Source organism: Dreissena polymorpha, chromosome 10, assembly GCF_020536995.1.
Source record: "Dreissena polymorpha isolate Duluth1 chromosome 10, UMN_Dpol_1.0, whole genome shotgun sequence".
Taxonomy (NCBI): domain Eukaryota; kingdom Metazoa; phylum Mollusca; class Bivalvia; order Myida; family Dreissenidae; genus Dreissena; species Dreissena polymorpha.
Genome location: NC_068364.1, coordinates 6268550 through 6284154, shown reverse-complemented (window position 1 = coordinate 6284154; position 15605 = coordinate 6268550). Strand labels below are relative to the sequence as shown.

The 15605-nt window shown below is 32.7% G+C and overlaps 1 protein-coding gene across 3 annotated transcripts; it reads right to left on the bottom strand.

Annotated features, from left to right (window-relative positions):
• Window positions 1-7143: 7143 nt before the first annotated feature.
• LOC127848124 (uncharacterized) lies at window positions 7144-15242 on the bottom strand. Of its 3 annotated transcripts, none has more exons than XR_008034371.1 (11): window positions 14911-15242; window positions 14210-14539; window positions 13764-13844; window positions 13349-13462; window positions 11914-11953; window positions 11516-11577; window positions 10859-10886; window positions 10188-10300; window positions 8847-8941; window positions 8325-8419; window positions 7144-7820 (listed from the first exon to the last, which is right to left on the bottom strand). XR_008034371.1 is itself a non-coding variant. In XM_052380419.1 (11 exons), exons 1-11 carry the CDS (start codon window positions 14969-14971, stop codon window positions 7789-7791), a joined length of 987 nt encoding a protein of 328 aa, XP_052236379.1. In that variant the 5' UTR covers window positions 14972-15238; the 3' UTR covers window positions 7144-7788. The 3 variants fall into 3 exon arrangements, 2 of the variants coding, with proteins under 2 accessions (XP_052236379.1, XP_052236380.1); XM_052380419.1 differs by having other exon boundaries at window positions 8911-8941; window positions 14911-15238; XM_052380420.1 differs by lacking the exons at window positions 7144-7820; window positions 8325-8419 and adding an exon at window positions 8426-8596 and having other exon boundaries at window positions 8911-8941.
• Window positions 15243-15605: the final 363 nt, after the last annotated feature.

Here is a 15605-nt window from a genome sequence, read left to right as displayed (position 1 = left end):
ACAAACTGTCATCTAAGACAGATCGGCGTTACGCCAATTTTTCTGATTTACGCGAAGTACATATCTGGCGTAAATTTACATATCTGGCGTAAATTTACGACAGAATTTACGCACTGCGTTTATTTACGCTGTTTAGTGAAACGCGTTTTTGACAACAAGATTTGCGTACGCAAATATTTACGGAAATTATTTGCGTACGCAGCTTAGTGAAACGCACTCCTGATCTCTAAATCGTTAACCGATAAGCAATGAAAATTCGTGTAATATTTAGGTAATTATGAAATGTGAGAACATATCAGTCGAGTAATCATCGTTGATGGAATTTCATGAGTAGAATGAAAAGTTTTTTATTTACTTATTTCAAGGAATATGGATCTCTTATTTCAGTGAATACAACATACAAAAAATTGAATTCGGTTGAGCGTTTGGAATACGAAACGATATGTATCCTTTGTTTAAAGATGACCAACATTGCATTAATTTGATATGTTATTTCAAACACGAAATAAAAATAATGTTGATCAATATTAAATTAAAAGTGATACTACTTATGTTGCTAAGCAGTGAATTATTTGTTTACTTCTATCCTTACCTCAGTATTTGATGAATACAAGTCATTAACAATGTTTGAGAAAATAACTTATGTAAAAAATCTTCGTTTTTCTTTGTTTTGTTCTTTCTTAACCTTAATTTCATAATCCGTATAGTCCATATATTACACTGTTATTTTGCATTTTGTATGTGAATAAAAGGCAATTGTGTGCTAAAGAGCTCATCCATGTTGTTGTTTATTTTTTTCTTAAATGTATCTTGTATGGTTTAAAGTGACATTTTCACAGTTCTGGGTTGTGAGAAAATTACAGAATTAAACTGAATGATATTATATGTGTAAATCGGCTCCGTATTTTAAGATACTACAGTATTCAAAACACCTAGGAATAATTAACATTCAAGAAACATTATCAGGAGATAAACTATCGTCAACGTTATTTGAGCCTCGTTCTGTGAAAACTGGGCTTAATTCATGTGCGTTTAGTGTCGTCCCATATTAGCCTGTGACGATTTTGATTTAAGGATGTCTCTTCAAAAATAAATCATGTTCAGGTGGAAAAACGTGGTCCCTGATTAGACTGAGCGGACCGCAAATGTTTCCCAAAGCGAGGTTCATAATAATCTTTTAGGTAACACAAGTTAATTATCGTCTTTCTCCGTAATGGGCTAGATTTTGGAAGACCCACCCATATGTGGGTACAAACTAAGCCTTCATATGTGAAATCCTGTCAAAATCGCATACCGAATGAACGGTAATTATTTGAATACAACCTATCATCGGTGGACCAAGAGGTCGGGATACAGTGGAGACGACTGGAGCAGAAAGCCCAGGATGGAGACACTTGGAGATCTCTTGTATGCGGCCAATGTCGAAGGGGGGGGGGTGTAGAAGACGCAATTAAGTTAGTAAGTATCATTGGTGGATAAATGGGTCAGCGTTGATTTTACACAAATACTCTATGGGTTTTAGCAAAGTAGTAGAGTTTCGGATATCACTAATTGCTAATACAATGCATACATCGTTGCAACATATGTTCGCTCCAATCCACTATGCTCTTTGTGTAGTAATAAAGCAGTATATACTATGGGTTCCGAAAACGCAATGCATACAACCCAACATTAAGCATAAACGGGTTAAATAATCAAGACCAACTAGGTATTAACATGTCCGCGATGCTGTAAAGGTTATTTATGGTGTCCGACTAGACGTTTGAGGGGTCGCAGGTTCGATCTTGCCATGTCAAGACTTCCTATCTCCGGTCTCTCAACCCAAACGTAAAGTTTCCCCAAAATGTTTCATCAATTATGATGCTGATAACATAGCTGAAAGATACTCCAAATATAACTCAAAGTGCTTCGTGCCAATACATTTAAAAAACTTACCAACACAGACACTCGTTCTTCCCTATTACAATCATCGCGTGGGACAAAAATGAAGATAGTGTAGTTCACACTCATGTTTTAATCCGATGTGGGCAGTTCCCCTATCGCCTCTCAAGGTGGCTGTCTGGCAGAGATGCAAAATCGATTTCACCAATGTCTTTGATGTTAAAGAGCGCGATGAACTACCTGTATGGACTGCAGAACCTTATCACGTACATGCGGCAGCTGGTCACAATTTACTACTTAGACACTTTTTCATATATCCAATTGTTTATTTTATCCCTGACATGTGTAATATCATCCAAATATTTTCTGTACGGTTTCGGGTAGAAATCGTGTCAACTACTTCGATATATAAATAGTTAAAAGTAAACGCTTCTAGTATGATTATTAAGTATACATTTCGAAGTACAACAACCTATCAAAAAAACTGTTCCTAACATAAATAGTCAAACGAGAATATGCACAACAAGTATATAAAATATACATTTGTTTGGTTTGTTTATAAAATACTGGTGCATTTTTTTAAAGCTTCTTTATTAATAGAGAAGGACGTTAGGTATTCCGAAATCACCATGTTGGTTTTTAGAACGTTGGCTAATATGTTGTTAGGTTCTTTAGCATTACATGGTCTTTGAATGTCTCCTTCGTCTTTTGTTGATTTCGATGGAACTGTATATGCGTGAAAACAACATAGCAACTTTAAAGCCGTTATTTGACTTGCAAGATAAATTATGAAGACTTAAAATGTCAATCATGGTTTCACCTGCGTGAAAACAGTATATAAGTGTACTAATAATCGTCAGTGATCTAGTATATTTTATTATCCAATATTTCTGTGTTGGATATTTACTCATAACATGTATTATTAATCTTGTGGAGAAATTATACTTATTCACCATAACTTTGTTAAGTGACGTATTTTGATGAAAAAAATAGTATGATCGACCTTTTGCGATATATTACTCTGAGAAGTATGATCTCAAATGAAGATTATTGTGATGTCTACATCATTACTAGAGGTAAGAAGACAATATAAGCTATGTGTAACATAACAGTATGGTCTCCATGGCCCGTTTTATTTGGTACTATGCAATGCATACCTATATATTTCTATAATCCTATTTTCTGTGAACACCATGATGAAAGATAATGCCGTGTAACAAACTTATAACAGGTGATATTTGGTGTTTCTTCGAGTTCATTTTTAATGTTCATTTGTCCATAGTGTTTATTTATGTTGATACCAAATGAAGTGTATCGATCACCGTGGGGCGTAATGTTGTGAAAACAACCTGTTAACCAATACAGAGGCAACTTGGTTCAATCTGGACGAAATTGGGTTAGAATGTCAATTTTGGCAATAACAAAGTAGCATTTAAATCTTACGTGAATAACAAGACTAGTAGTTCACCAGGTCAAATCTGAGATTAACATATCCCAATCTTGAGGCCTCATTTATGATCAATTCTTTCTGAAACTTGATTATAATTCAAATCTTATCAAGTTTTAGGAAAACGTCAAAGTTGGGTCACTAGCGTCTGAAAACTATGTCACCGGGTCAAAACAATCTTACTAATCATTAGTCAACATGTATGCCTCAAGCTTGATGAAACGTGGTCAGAATTGGTATCTTAAAATATACAGGCAACGTTTGAATCTGAGTGAAACACTTGTAAACACTATGTCACCGGGATAAATCTTATATATAACTTGTGTCCGCTCTAGAACAAGATTTATGACTCAGTCTTGATGATACCAGATCCTAAGTCTTATCTTGATAATATAAATTCTCGTTCGAATTTAGTCAATCAACTTAATCATCAACTTGTGTTTGTAAACGTTGGTGAGTACTAACGGGTCATAATGGGGTTCTTGTTAAGCTTACCTAAACTAAACATTTTCAATGTGAGCTTTTGTTTCCGTCGTCCATCCAAAATATCATCTTGTGGAAACAATAAAGCTATTTTCCTATACCCACGCACTTTTTCAAAACATGTGTCCCCATTTATAGCACGTTCAATTTCACATTGCTGGCACGTTATTACAAATACTAGTCTTACATTTAAGGGTCAGTCTTACATTTTGTTTTAACTTAAGTCTGGGTCATAATAAACTAAGGGCAACTGTGTTGCCAGGGGATCAGCTTGCACATCATTCATTTCATTGGTCAAGTTAGTATGCATATATTGTATTTCATATAAATATGTTGTTGTAGTACTTAATATATTAACGCTTCAAGTGATTTTTGTTCCATTTTATGTACTGATCTTTGATAGCATTAAATGTGTTGATGTTTTTTTACAAGTCTGGAAGGTTTAACAGATTTGCGTTTCATGTTTATTCATTTGTGCAATTGAAACATATCAAGTGCATTGGTAGTAATGTACAGTGTCATTTACCTTTGTAGCAGATTTATTATGTAACCTAATAAATGTATAATATGTAATGATGAACGTGAGACTGTATGGTGTTCATGTTTTGACGTGAGACTGTATGGTGTTCATGTTTTGACGTGAGACTTATGGTGTTCATGTTTTGACGTGATACTGTATAGTGATCATGTTTTGACGTAAGAATGTATGGTGTTCATGTTTTGGTTGTGGTGTCCTCCTCACTTTAGTTGTTTTTCATACTAGATTGCTTTTCAGTTCTATTGATGTTGGTCCCATGGTACTCACAAGAGCTCACTTCTGAACACAAGGTATGTTAGTATTGTAAATACACGGTGAATGTGATGCCTTATTTGTCCATTTTCGATCGCGTTTTACGTTATAATATCTGGTAAGACTTTGAGGATACATGTAATTCCCATTTAAGCAGACGCATCTTTAAGTTAATAATTTGCCTGCACAGACTTTTTTATTTATATTAAGTTTAATTTTTGGTAAGGTAATTCTTAAAGGTTATGTTGATGCGTTTGAAATTAATTTATAGATGGAAATTACAACAATTCATTAAACACATGTACTACTTTATAAATCCAATGAATTTTCTGTGAGGACAATTCGTGCGCATAATTTTGAACAAAAACCAGCTAAAAGTGGCAATTTAATCTGAGATAAACATCAAAACAAGATCAAACGTACACACCCTACAAATACAAAAGGTTACTTTTCAATATGCACCGGCAAGTGCTACAATACAATTTTTGCATTGTATATTAGAGTTTGTAAACTACCAAAAGTCAAGTCATTGTAAGTATTTTTTAATATGTATTGGTATATGTTTGATTTCACAAAATGGCAGACAGTAACGGTTGATTAAACACTAGCTTACTGTTCATTTAAAGCAATTCACAATTTAAAGGATATATCGACAGATAACATCTTCAAATTGTCCAACACGATAGTTTCAATGGTGTTTGGAACGTTAAAAATGTAATGTAAAATGTAAACATATTTGTTAAATTGTACTCTGAATTACATCAGCTGTGTCAGCAATCTGAAACATTCGCAATAAAGTTTTTCTCGTTGATTAGGATTCTATAATAAGTCAATAAATAAATAGTCTGATTATCATATGCAAGTATTGTAATAACACAGAATAGTTCGAAAATTAGTCGATGTTCTTAGTGCACCTTTTCAACGCTAACCAAAAACTACTTTTTTGTTCCAACTTGTTAAAAACAACATAAGATAATTCGTACGTGGCCACCATTATGCATTTTGATGTCCATCATTCGGTGTAAACCGGATTCTATCTGGTGAATGAAAACTCATTCCGACTTTTTTCCACTATTAAAATGACGTCGATACGATTGTGTTAATGACATTGTCTTATGGATGTATGTTCTAATAAAAAGATGCATCGTAACTCGATATTCGTTTTGAATGTCTGCATACAAATAATATAAGCTTAGTTCATGCTTGCAGAAAGTCATATCAACATTCAAATGGTCTATGTTGATCTTTTCAAATGTTAAGAATTTAGAGGTTTTTAAATGCCGTTACTAAAATTGTACACAAGCATACGCGATTTGACGAGCGTAAAACAAAATGTGGCATAGAAACTTAATAGAACTGAAATGTAACTGTTAAAATGTTTGATGGCAGATATAGACATATCCACAGCACCAGCATTTTAAACATTGCATGGCTGTTGTCACGGTTTACTGCGGTTTAAACCGTATTACAATTCGCTTGAATGTGTTATACTTTGATTGATTCAAATTTATTGATTGAGAGATTAAAATGCTAAAGAAAATCATTATTTTAAAAGCAAACAAAATAAACATAACAATACAATTTTCAATAATAAGTTTATGTAGAATGTTTCAGAACACAAACTGAAGCCTTCTATAATATGCTACCTTTCAAAAAAAGGCTTGTCACTTAATGTTACACACATGTCTTCTTAGGCTTGAGCGTGTCTCTCTCTATTAAAATGATGATAGTGATTGTGATACATGTTTTTTCTGTTTCAGTGTCCTAGTTACTATTTCAAACGAAACACTGTGATTGTTCACTGAAACTGACGGCAATTATGCTGTTATACGGTTTATTGTTGTTCAATATTGGCGACCTGCCGGTGGAATTCCAAAGAGCCGCACTTGTTTTGCAGACTTTCATCATTAAGATTATAAACGCTCAACGTCATATGAAAATAACCATTTTAAACTGTTTACCTGGGACATACTGCGTGTTGCAAGCAGTGATAATAGTGTGCGAGTTCAATAAACACATTCAATGCAATAATTAAATATGTAACAAAACAGATATTAAACAAAACAAAATTATATTTATGTATAAATTGCATTTAATAAATACATTCGTGTACTGTTTCTGCTCTGGCGAAATAAACTCAATACGTTAGTTATTTTATTTCCTGTCGATTTGAATGTAGCATATTGTTTCGTCATTTTTCCCACTTAAATTTTTTAATTCCTCATCAAATCTTTTAAAATGCGAAATCAATTAAATAAGTAAACTAATCATAATATTTTTTCAAAAAGCACCCAGTAAAACACAGACAGTCGCTATATGTATAAGAAACAAAAAATAACTTCAATTGTGTATGACGTGTGGGAATTCATACGCTTTTTGTCCGATCGTTCTTTTCAAATGATAATTCAAAGATATAATGATTAATTGGCATTTATTCTAGATCATCATTCAGTAAGCAAACATACATAGCTGTTGTTGTTGTTGTTGAGTTGTAAATACAATTTATTTAGCGCATTACGCGTAAGAACAAGCAGCACTTACGTGAATTCATCACAGTTTTATTTGTTTACCAGACATGCATAAACACTACTATTATAAACAGTGAGAAACTTGCAATGCATCAAGCACTATGAGTTTATCAAATACACGGCATTTGCCAATAATTAGCACAAATGACAAAAAACACGACTTAACACAATCACAAATGAAAAACAATTGCATACAAAAAAACTTCCATCTAAACGTGGAAAACAAGCGAACATGATATAAATAAGTATATGTGTGATGTGCTTTGAACAATAATTGGCATTTGGTACAATATTTCAACATACAATGTTATGAGTATATGGTTATTTGAGGTACTTAACAATTGCCTACATGATGGATTTAAGAGCGGGCTTCTCCTAATGGTTGAACTTTTGCCTTACATGACATGAACAAGTGTATATCGTCAAATTATATATCAATAAAAAAGGAGAATACCTCGCTTCAATTAAAGATACACTGTATTATATACTGTTTTCGTCATCTTTGAAAAACATGGGTGTCAAAAAGCAAAGATGCATTACCAAACTAATATGATAATGTTGTATTGTTTTCAATTGAAAGTGAACGTTTGACATTTGATGCAACATTTTTTTTAAGTGCATACAAATAATACATATAGACCAGTATTGTACACCATCGTTTAGCATTCATCAGCAAACGGTGTCCTTCCACCTACAAAGTAATATTTATAATATAGTCATCTGAAGTTGTGCTGGTTTTGGTAATAATAGAAGTCATCTTGTAAATAGACAAAACGTAATGATTCTGGAAGAGAAGTTCCGCCTTAGTTCTCAATTGACATATTCTTTTCATACTTCTCTCAACGGCGTGGAATACGTTTATTTCGATTAATTGTACGTAATGGAACATGCCCACCAATCAGATTTAATAAAACATGTATTGAGCAATGTATTCAACTTAAATATTCGCTGGTTGTATTGACAAAGTTCTTGACAGTTAATACGGAATACTCGAAATCGAATCCTTTCCCAGTAACATTACGTGTGAAGGAGTCACGTAATGAAAATACATCTACACCCATTCCCCCACATATAATACAATATTGGCAGTGACGATAGGCTTGTTGGTTAAAAGTTTGAGTAATTTTTGTGACTAATTGAACAATTTCGTTTTTTTAATGCGACGAATCAAAACTTAGAAACGAACATATATTACCGGCTGCGTAGTGTAGATCGTCCATGTCGAATTCGGTAACCAGTGAATTAGGGTTGAGTTCAAGATCGTTGTTTACCATCAGGTCAGCTTTACATCTTGATTTCAAACATATCTATTGCTTTCAAACACGTGTCGGTATTGCATAAATTTATGCAATACTATCGTTATTTGAATACTGATATATCATCAGTAAATATGCAGTATAGATGTTATTTCTATGATGGGTACGTGTATTTTTATGATAGATGTATTATTTTGTTTTCAAGTTGTATCTAATAAGAAGAAATGATAAGAAAATAAGGAAGAATATAAACACAAATATTTTGTATTGATAAAAACATATAATGAATTATATACAACTTGATTGTATGGCGATTTGATTGACAGGGTGTTTTCGTATTCTGAAAATTTAGGACTTTGATTGACAATTCTGACTTGTTTTGTTAACTTCTATTGCTTACGAAAAATAATCTTACGGTATTTATTATGTGTTGTTAAAAAAGTGTGCATTGAATTGCATACTTTAATTTTTGAGAAATAATCTAAGATCTTCCACAATTGGTGGCGAGTGGATGATGTCACTTACTCGATTTCTGCATAACCTGCATCTTGGTCATCTGAAAATACAAATGTTTTTTTATTATCTAAACACTATAAATACTATTAGTTAAAACCTATTTATTTTAGCTCGATTGAATTTAAAGCACTTACGACTTATTTAAAACGACAGTTGCCTAGGCCTAGAACCTGTACTTGGGGATTTGTCTTTGGGGAAGATCTAAAGAACGCTCCCACAAAAAGTGGGAATCTACCCGTGACCTCTAGGTCGTTAGGGGGGGGGGCACCATATCCATTACACCATGGCGACATTGGAATAATATAAGTTATCTTAATATTTGGATACTATAACAAACATCTGGTTTCTAGATCTCTATCAAGAAATTTCTTGTAAAAGTCTGCTATTCGTTTATGAAGACAATTGAATAATGGGCTATAAAACATTTTATAAACATATTGAATAAAAGACGCTTAAAAGTTGCGCCAAAGTAAGCCTAGAAGTCAATTCAAAGCTGCATGCGTTTAAAACAGTCTGATGGTAAGCCAAGTCTCATACTTAGCCAATACACACTCAAATGAAAGGGCAGGTATACAAAAATTGTCAATTATTGAAAACCCAGGAAATATCACAACAGACGCAAATATATTTATTCTGGTGCACACGCATTTTTACACTATTAGCACATATGTCTGTTTAATCAATTTGTAAAACATGAAACTCGCTGGGATACGTGTTTATATATGTAAAGGGATAGTGCAAGATACCTTAGATTCGAGTGACATACTCGGAGTTTACCATTTACCTGTTAGTGTTCTATAGTGCACGGTATTTCGTTTAACTTGTTATGCAAAAAACGGTACTGTCGCTAGCGGGCATTCGAACAATCAACCACCAGACTACACAGACATTGAATGTGACGTGCGATCTGTTTATAGCGCGTGACACAATCATGCGGCTCGTGACGAGTCTGCTTTTATAAAATGTGAAATGTTTGCTAGTAAATGACGAGACTGTTATTTATATATTTTGTTACATATATACATAAATTACAGAGTATTGATCCGTAGTCAACTGGTAACCAACAGGTGCCAGAACTCAATAATTGTATGTTTGGTCCCCCGCTCAACACTTACCAACTTACTCGACTTTTGCACGGGGGGGGGGGGGGGATAAAATCATGATGCAGTGTACTTCATTTTGGACACTAAATTACCCAGTGTCGTCTAACACTATGCACCGTGTCACAACTTAAATAGTCTTATTGCGGCTATTGTCGTGTGTGTACGTGACACATAAATAAATACCATTTTGCTCTCCTTCCGTGCTCGATACGCTGCCAATATGTTCGATACACGCCACGCTATATATTTCGCTGCGAATACCCCGAGGAAGGGACTGACATACTTGTTTTTGGGATCTGTTTATGAAATGAAATAAAGACGATTTGAAACATTTACTGAACAAACAAAATTGTTCAATCTTTAACAGTTGAAAAAACGAAATAAACAATAACTGAATTTACCTTTTACAATGTTCTAATAATAAGCATTTAAAAGGATAAAAAAGAAATCATGCACATCCCATTTTAATCTTGATAGAGTAAACAGAGTATATTAGGCTCAATATAACAAGGTAGGATCATTACTTGTATTGTAGAAAATGATTCAATGTAATCGCGATTATAAAGATAATAAAATTTGTGCACTCGTGTATTAAGACAATTTGTTAATATGTATAAGAACTTCCATTTTTTGAGTATTAAGCATTGATTATGCAAACCAGACGATAGCTTTTGTTTTAGAAATGTATTCCTTACCTTAGTTAAGCTTATTTTAAAAATCCATACACATGTCGGAAGAATCATTAAATAGAAGGTGAAAATGCAAAAATGGGTGTCAAACAAACCTGTACATATATAAACATACATCTCAACACTTTTCTACGGCATATATTTTATAATAAAGGTAATACTCACGGTTCAGCTAATATCTGTGGTTCGTCATCTATGAAACAATTGACTGATTAAAGACAAAAAGGAATTAAAGCACATTGCAAATTCATATAGCAAAGTGCTTGATTTAAATAACTCTATTATCCGTGTGTATGACATATAAGATCAAATGTGCATAACAAATGTAGACGGTAAATACAACCAATAAAAAAGTTGATTAGTAACGCTATCGACCTCGAATTTCTTGTTTAAAAAATTCTTGAACAGTTTCAATTTGGTTACGGTATTTGATATAAAGATAAATGAACTTCACACAAAATATCATGATTAAAGTATATGTTTCCATCAGCAAGTCCTTTTATAAGGAAACTGACAAATATCCTTTCCGCTTCGAAAATACAATTATGAACACAGTAAAACTTTATAAATGCTAATGCATTTATTAGTTATTTAAAAAATATTTACTGTCCCAACCAATTGTTTTATATCGATAACTGACAGTTGGTTTTGTTTTACTTTTATATTTACCTAATACGTACGCAGTACGTAATTACACATATTGTTTATTGGCCATTTAAAGTATTTATAGAGATGATTCAACATATGCATACCATACAATTTTGACAAATACATCAATTATATCAAACATACATTATCAAAATGAATATACGGTTCGCTTACCCAAAGATTTTGCGAATGAGTAAGTGTTGTACACATTTACGGGCACAGATCCTCGCCTTGAACTACAATAAAATGTTCATAAACAATAAACGATACACTCTTTTCCTGAACATGAAACGTGTATTTAAGTTAATCATAATATAGAATTATTCCTGATTTGACCTGTACATGATAAGCTTCTGAATGGTCGAAAAGGTATTCGGCGACACATAAAACATATTCATGCATTTGACGTTGAGCTTAATTTGCCGGAGTTACGGACTGGCTAGCATTGCTACACTTTTTATGACAATACAAACAGATAAATATAAAGCTTATTGACAAGTTATACATATAAACGTTATATTAAAATCACTATGGTTGTATTTTAGTGTTTTAATTATTTAACTGGTACTTACGTAGTAGGAGATTGAAAGGTTTCATTGTTGCCAAAGCCGTCTTAAAACAAAACACATATCAAAATCTCTATTTGCTTCATGTATATACTAGGCTAGAATACGTTCTAATGAATCATAAACCGAGTTAAAATAAAGGCATGTTGTACGTCATAAACATACTTCACACTTAAAGTGTGTAAGGACTGATAAATTCACAAATAATTCAAACAGAATATAAATGTAACAATTAAAACGACACATGTACCGTGCTTAGAGCTATGCATAATCAAAGATACGTAAGTTCAATATTTTTGATAATTTAAAAATGTGTATGCCCTTTTCGAAAGACCATTCCTTTGTTAGTTATGGAAAGATATGTTGCTAAGAGCTGTTACCAAAATACAATGTAATAATGCAATTCGGTCAATTCTATAAAACGAAAAAAAACATTAACGGTTTTATAGACACAATGTGCGTTTGTTAATTGTGCACACTAGAAATACACACGATGTGTACTTTATTAAACCCTATGTAATAAAATGGCTGTTGTTATATAAACAGATTTGGAAAGGACGATCACAATCGATTGATTGCACGTTGTGACTCGTTCATCACAACGTCGTGAAAAACATAACCGTCGCAACGCGACGCTTGCGTCTAGATGTTTCTTACATCACATTGTTAAACTTCGACTTTTAAAAAGCTTTGGGGAAATGATTAAAATGTCAAGCAAATGGCGCGCTTCATTGACGAGGTTCAAGTTTAAAATGTTGTTGCTAAAGATACCTCTTTAAAATTGGCATTGCGTTGGTGAAAACCGAATATTGAAGTTTGGAATATGACTGCTTATGCATTTAAGTATGTGTCCCTTTAATACACATCATACATATGGGATTACAAAAGCGATGTTTTTAGAAGAACGTTTAAAATAATCCTCGTATATATTACTACCATTAACTATTACTACTACTTCTATATTGATTTATGTACAGTATCTTAAAACTGAGGGCGGTAACTGTGAACCAAACCTACGGTTAGTTGCATGTTTCGTTTTTCCCTTTACTGTGTTTAATATTCGGCTCAATTAACTTCTGTTTGATTTTGACTATAATTAAATTGTGAATGTGCAGATTGTGTTACTATCAGATTGATTGATCGGTTGCTTTGTTTGACTCAGTTCATTTGACATAACTTGTACAAAATAAACACACGTTGCTAAGAATTATTTGTTATGTGTTTAAACAAACTTAATTTTATTGCAAAAAGACGCTCTTTACTCGCATTCAAACTTCATTTGTTTAATTCAACGCATTATAGGATTACTAAATACTTTCGTTGTTGTATAATGAGTAACACGTCTTTTTACTTGCATAGCTTAATAAACTTTCCATATCGCCCCTTTAATGCTTCGACTCGATAGTTTCCCTATAGGTACATGTATTTACATTGTACTTACTTCTAGCATGTTTAAACAAATACCGGAGACTTCTTCGATGACGAACAGCACCAATGACGACCCCAAGTAAAATAACCGAGGCAACACAAATGAGAACAATACCACTGTCTGGAGCTGAAATTGAATTGATTTTATTTAAATCCTATTTTATACTTTAAGAGCAAGACACTATTCTATTCTTACCCATACATAAGATAACAAAGTAATGTCTCCAATTGCTATCTACGCTGACAATGCGCATGTTGTTCAGTGTTGACATAGTAAATGTAGTATAATTCGTAATAAGAATTATTATTCTTTACTAGTTGCACTCAATTTGTAAACAGTACACAAACATTAGTATTATATACATTAGTAATGCATGCAACGGTTTAATCAAACCATTATGCCATATGCAAAGAAAACATATTCATACATAATTGTGTCTGAGTCGAGGTTGTTGTATGTTCTGTATTAGACGAGTCGGTGTTGTTGTTAACTACAGTGTTCTCATCAACTGAAAATATGTGGAAGCAGTTGTTAAGGATCCTATTGGCAAACTGCTAATAATTGCATGTACTTGAGCTATATTATAATGATTATGTAAAGTGTATGTTATCCACAAATTCATATTTTCATGATAGTAAGGCTAGCAACATTAAATTGAATAACATCTAGAATTGCCATAATTCTTAAAATACATGTGTATATATTTCATCAGCATGTATATACTTTAATGATGTCAAACACATTTAAATATTTTAAATATTTTTGTGTAAAGAAATATATCGATGGTATATTTGTAATGATATTTACTTTACGTGTACATCAAGGAATACTAAGCAAAAGCATTAAAAGAAGTATCCAAACCCCTTAACTCACCACTGGCGTTAACAATATTGCTTCCAAACAGATGTCCATTTAATAATGAGGAACATTTCCATGAGTGCTCTGTTTCGTTCCGGTGTACAAGGACAATACAGATAACTTCATTGGCTGTCAGACATAAACACAGTACCTTATCCGCTGACTTATATTCACATGTCTTATTGATGATTGATATTCCGGCAATAGTAACAAGCTCGTCTCCAGCTGAATATTTTCTTTGAAACTCCAAATGTTGAACTTGCCCACCAGAAATCAAACATGAAAGTTTGACAGCCTCTAAAGAAACACGAGTGGCAATCATCTTCAAGTTGGGAATAGTGTCAGCTAAAAACAAACGCGTTGTCATCTGGTTAGTAAACTTCACGTGTAAGTGTACGTTAAAGTCTTATCTTTGGAAAAAAAAATAGTTTCGTATTAAATCAAAAACCTAAACGTTTAGGTGCCAGACCTTAAGATTAAAATTAAGTGTGTATGTTGTTGTTGCCAATATTTAAAGGCAAAATGTTTATAAATACTATGTTATTTTTTAAGTATTTTAGAATTACTGAATAATCATTCAGAAATGAACATTCGCAATCGGCATTTTTGTTGATAGTGTAAGAAAAACAAATCACTTGAAAAACACTATTACACAATTATGTTTTGATGATCTGATACTATATATAGTTCTAATGATAAATATGAAGTATACTTACGTGTACCGGCGACAAAGTGTAGTAGAAACGCACTAACAAGAGTCCATTCCAAACAGGACATTTTCCAATCAATGATTTTAAATTATATGTACTGTTACACCATCAGAAAAAATGTATTAACACTACGCGAGGATGTTCATTGTAAAAGGTAAATGACCCACCAATCGTCTAAGAACCCGTCACATACATAAACCAGAGAGTTGTTATATTTTAACTAATGGTTATAAATTGATAATTTCAAGAATTAACAATTTGAATTGGTATAAATAACGTGAAAGTTTAAGTAAACGGTTTTTTGTGACTTTTCCTTTCACGAAACAGGAACGCATGGGGATTTTATAAGTAGGACTGAAAATCATGTTACAATTCATTTATCAAATTTGTCATTATCAATTCATAAAAAAGGAAATTATATAAACTTGTGTTCATATAACCTAGTTTGAATCATTTAAAGGGGTTTGTTCACAGTTTTACAAAGTGATTATTTTCATAACAAAATGAAAATGGTTAAATACAAATATATGTATCAAACAATATACCAAACAAGCAGAACAGAACTACTGACTAAGAAACATCGTAAAATATATTTGAGATTAAACTACTGACCAAATTCAAATGCCATCGTGCTGAAGTGGTACCGCTATATTTGTTTGCTTTTAGAGGTTCCGAGATTCCAATGGCACATTAAAAATATG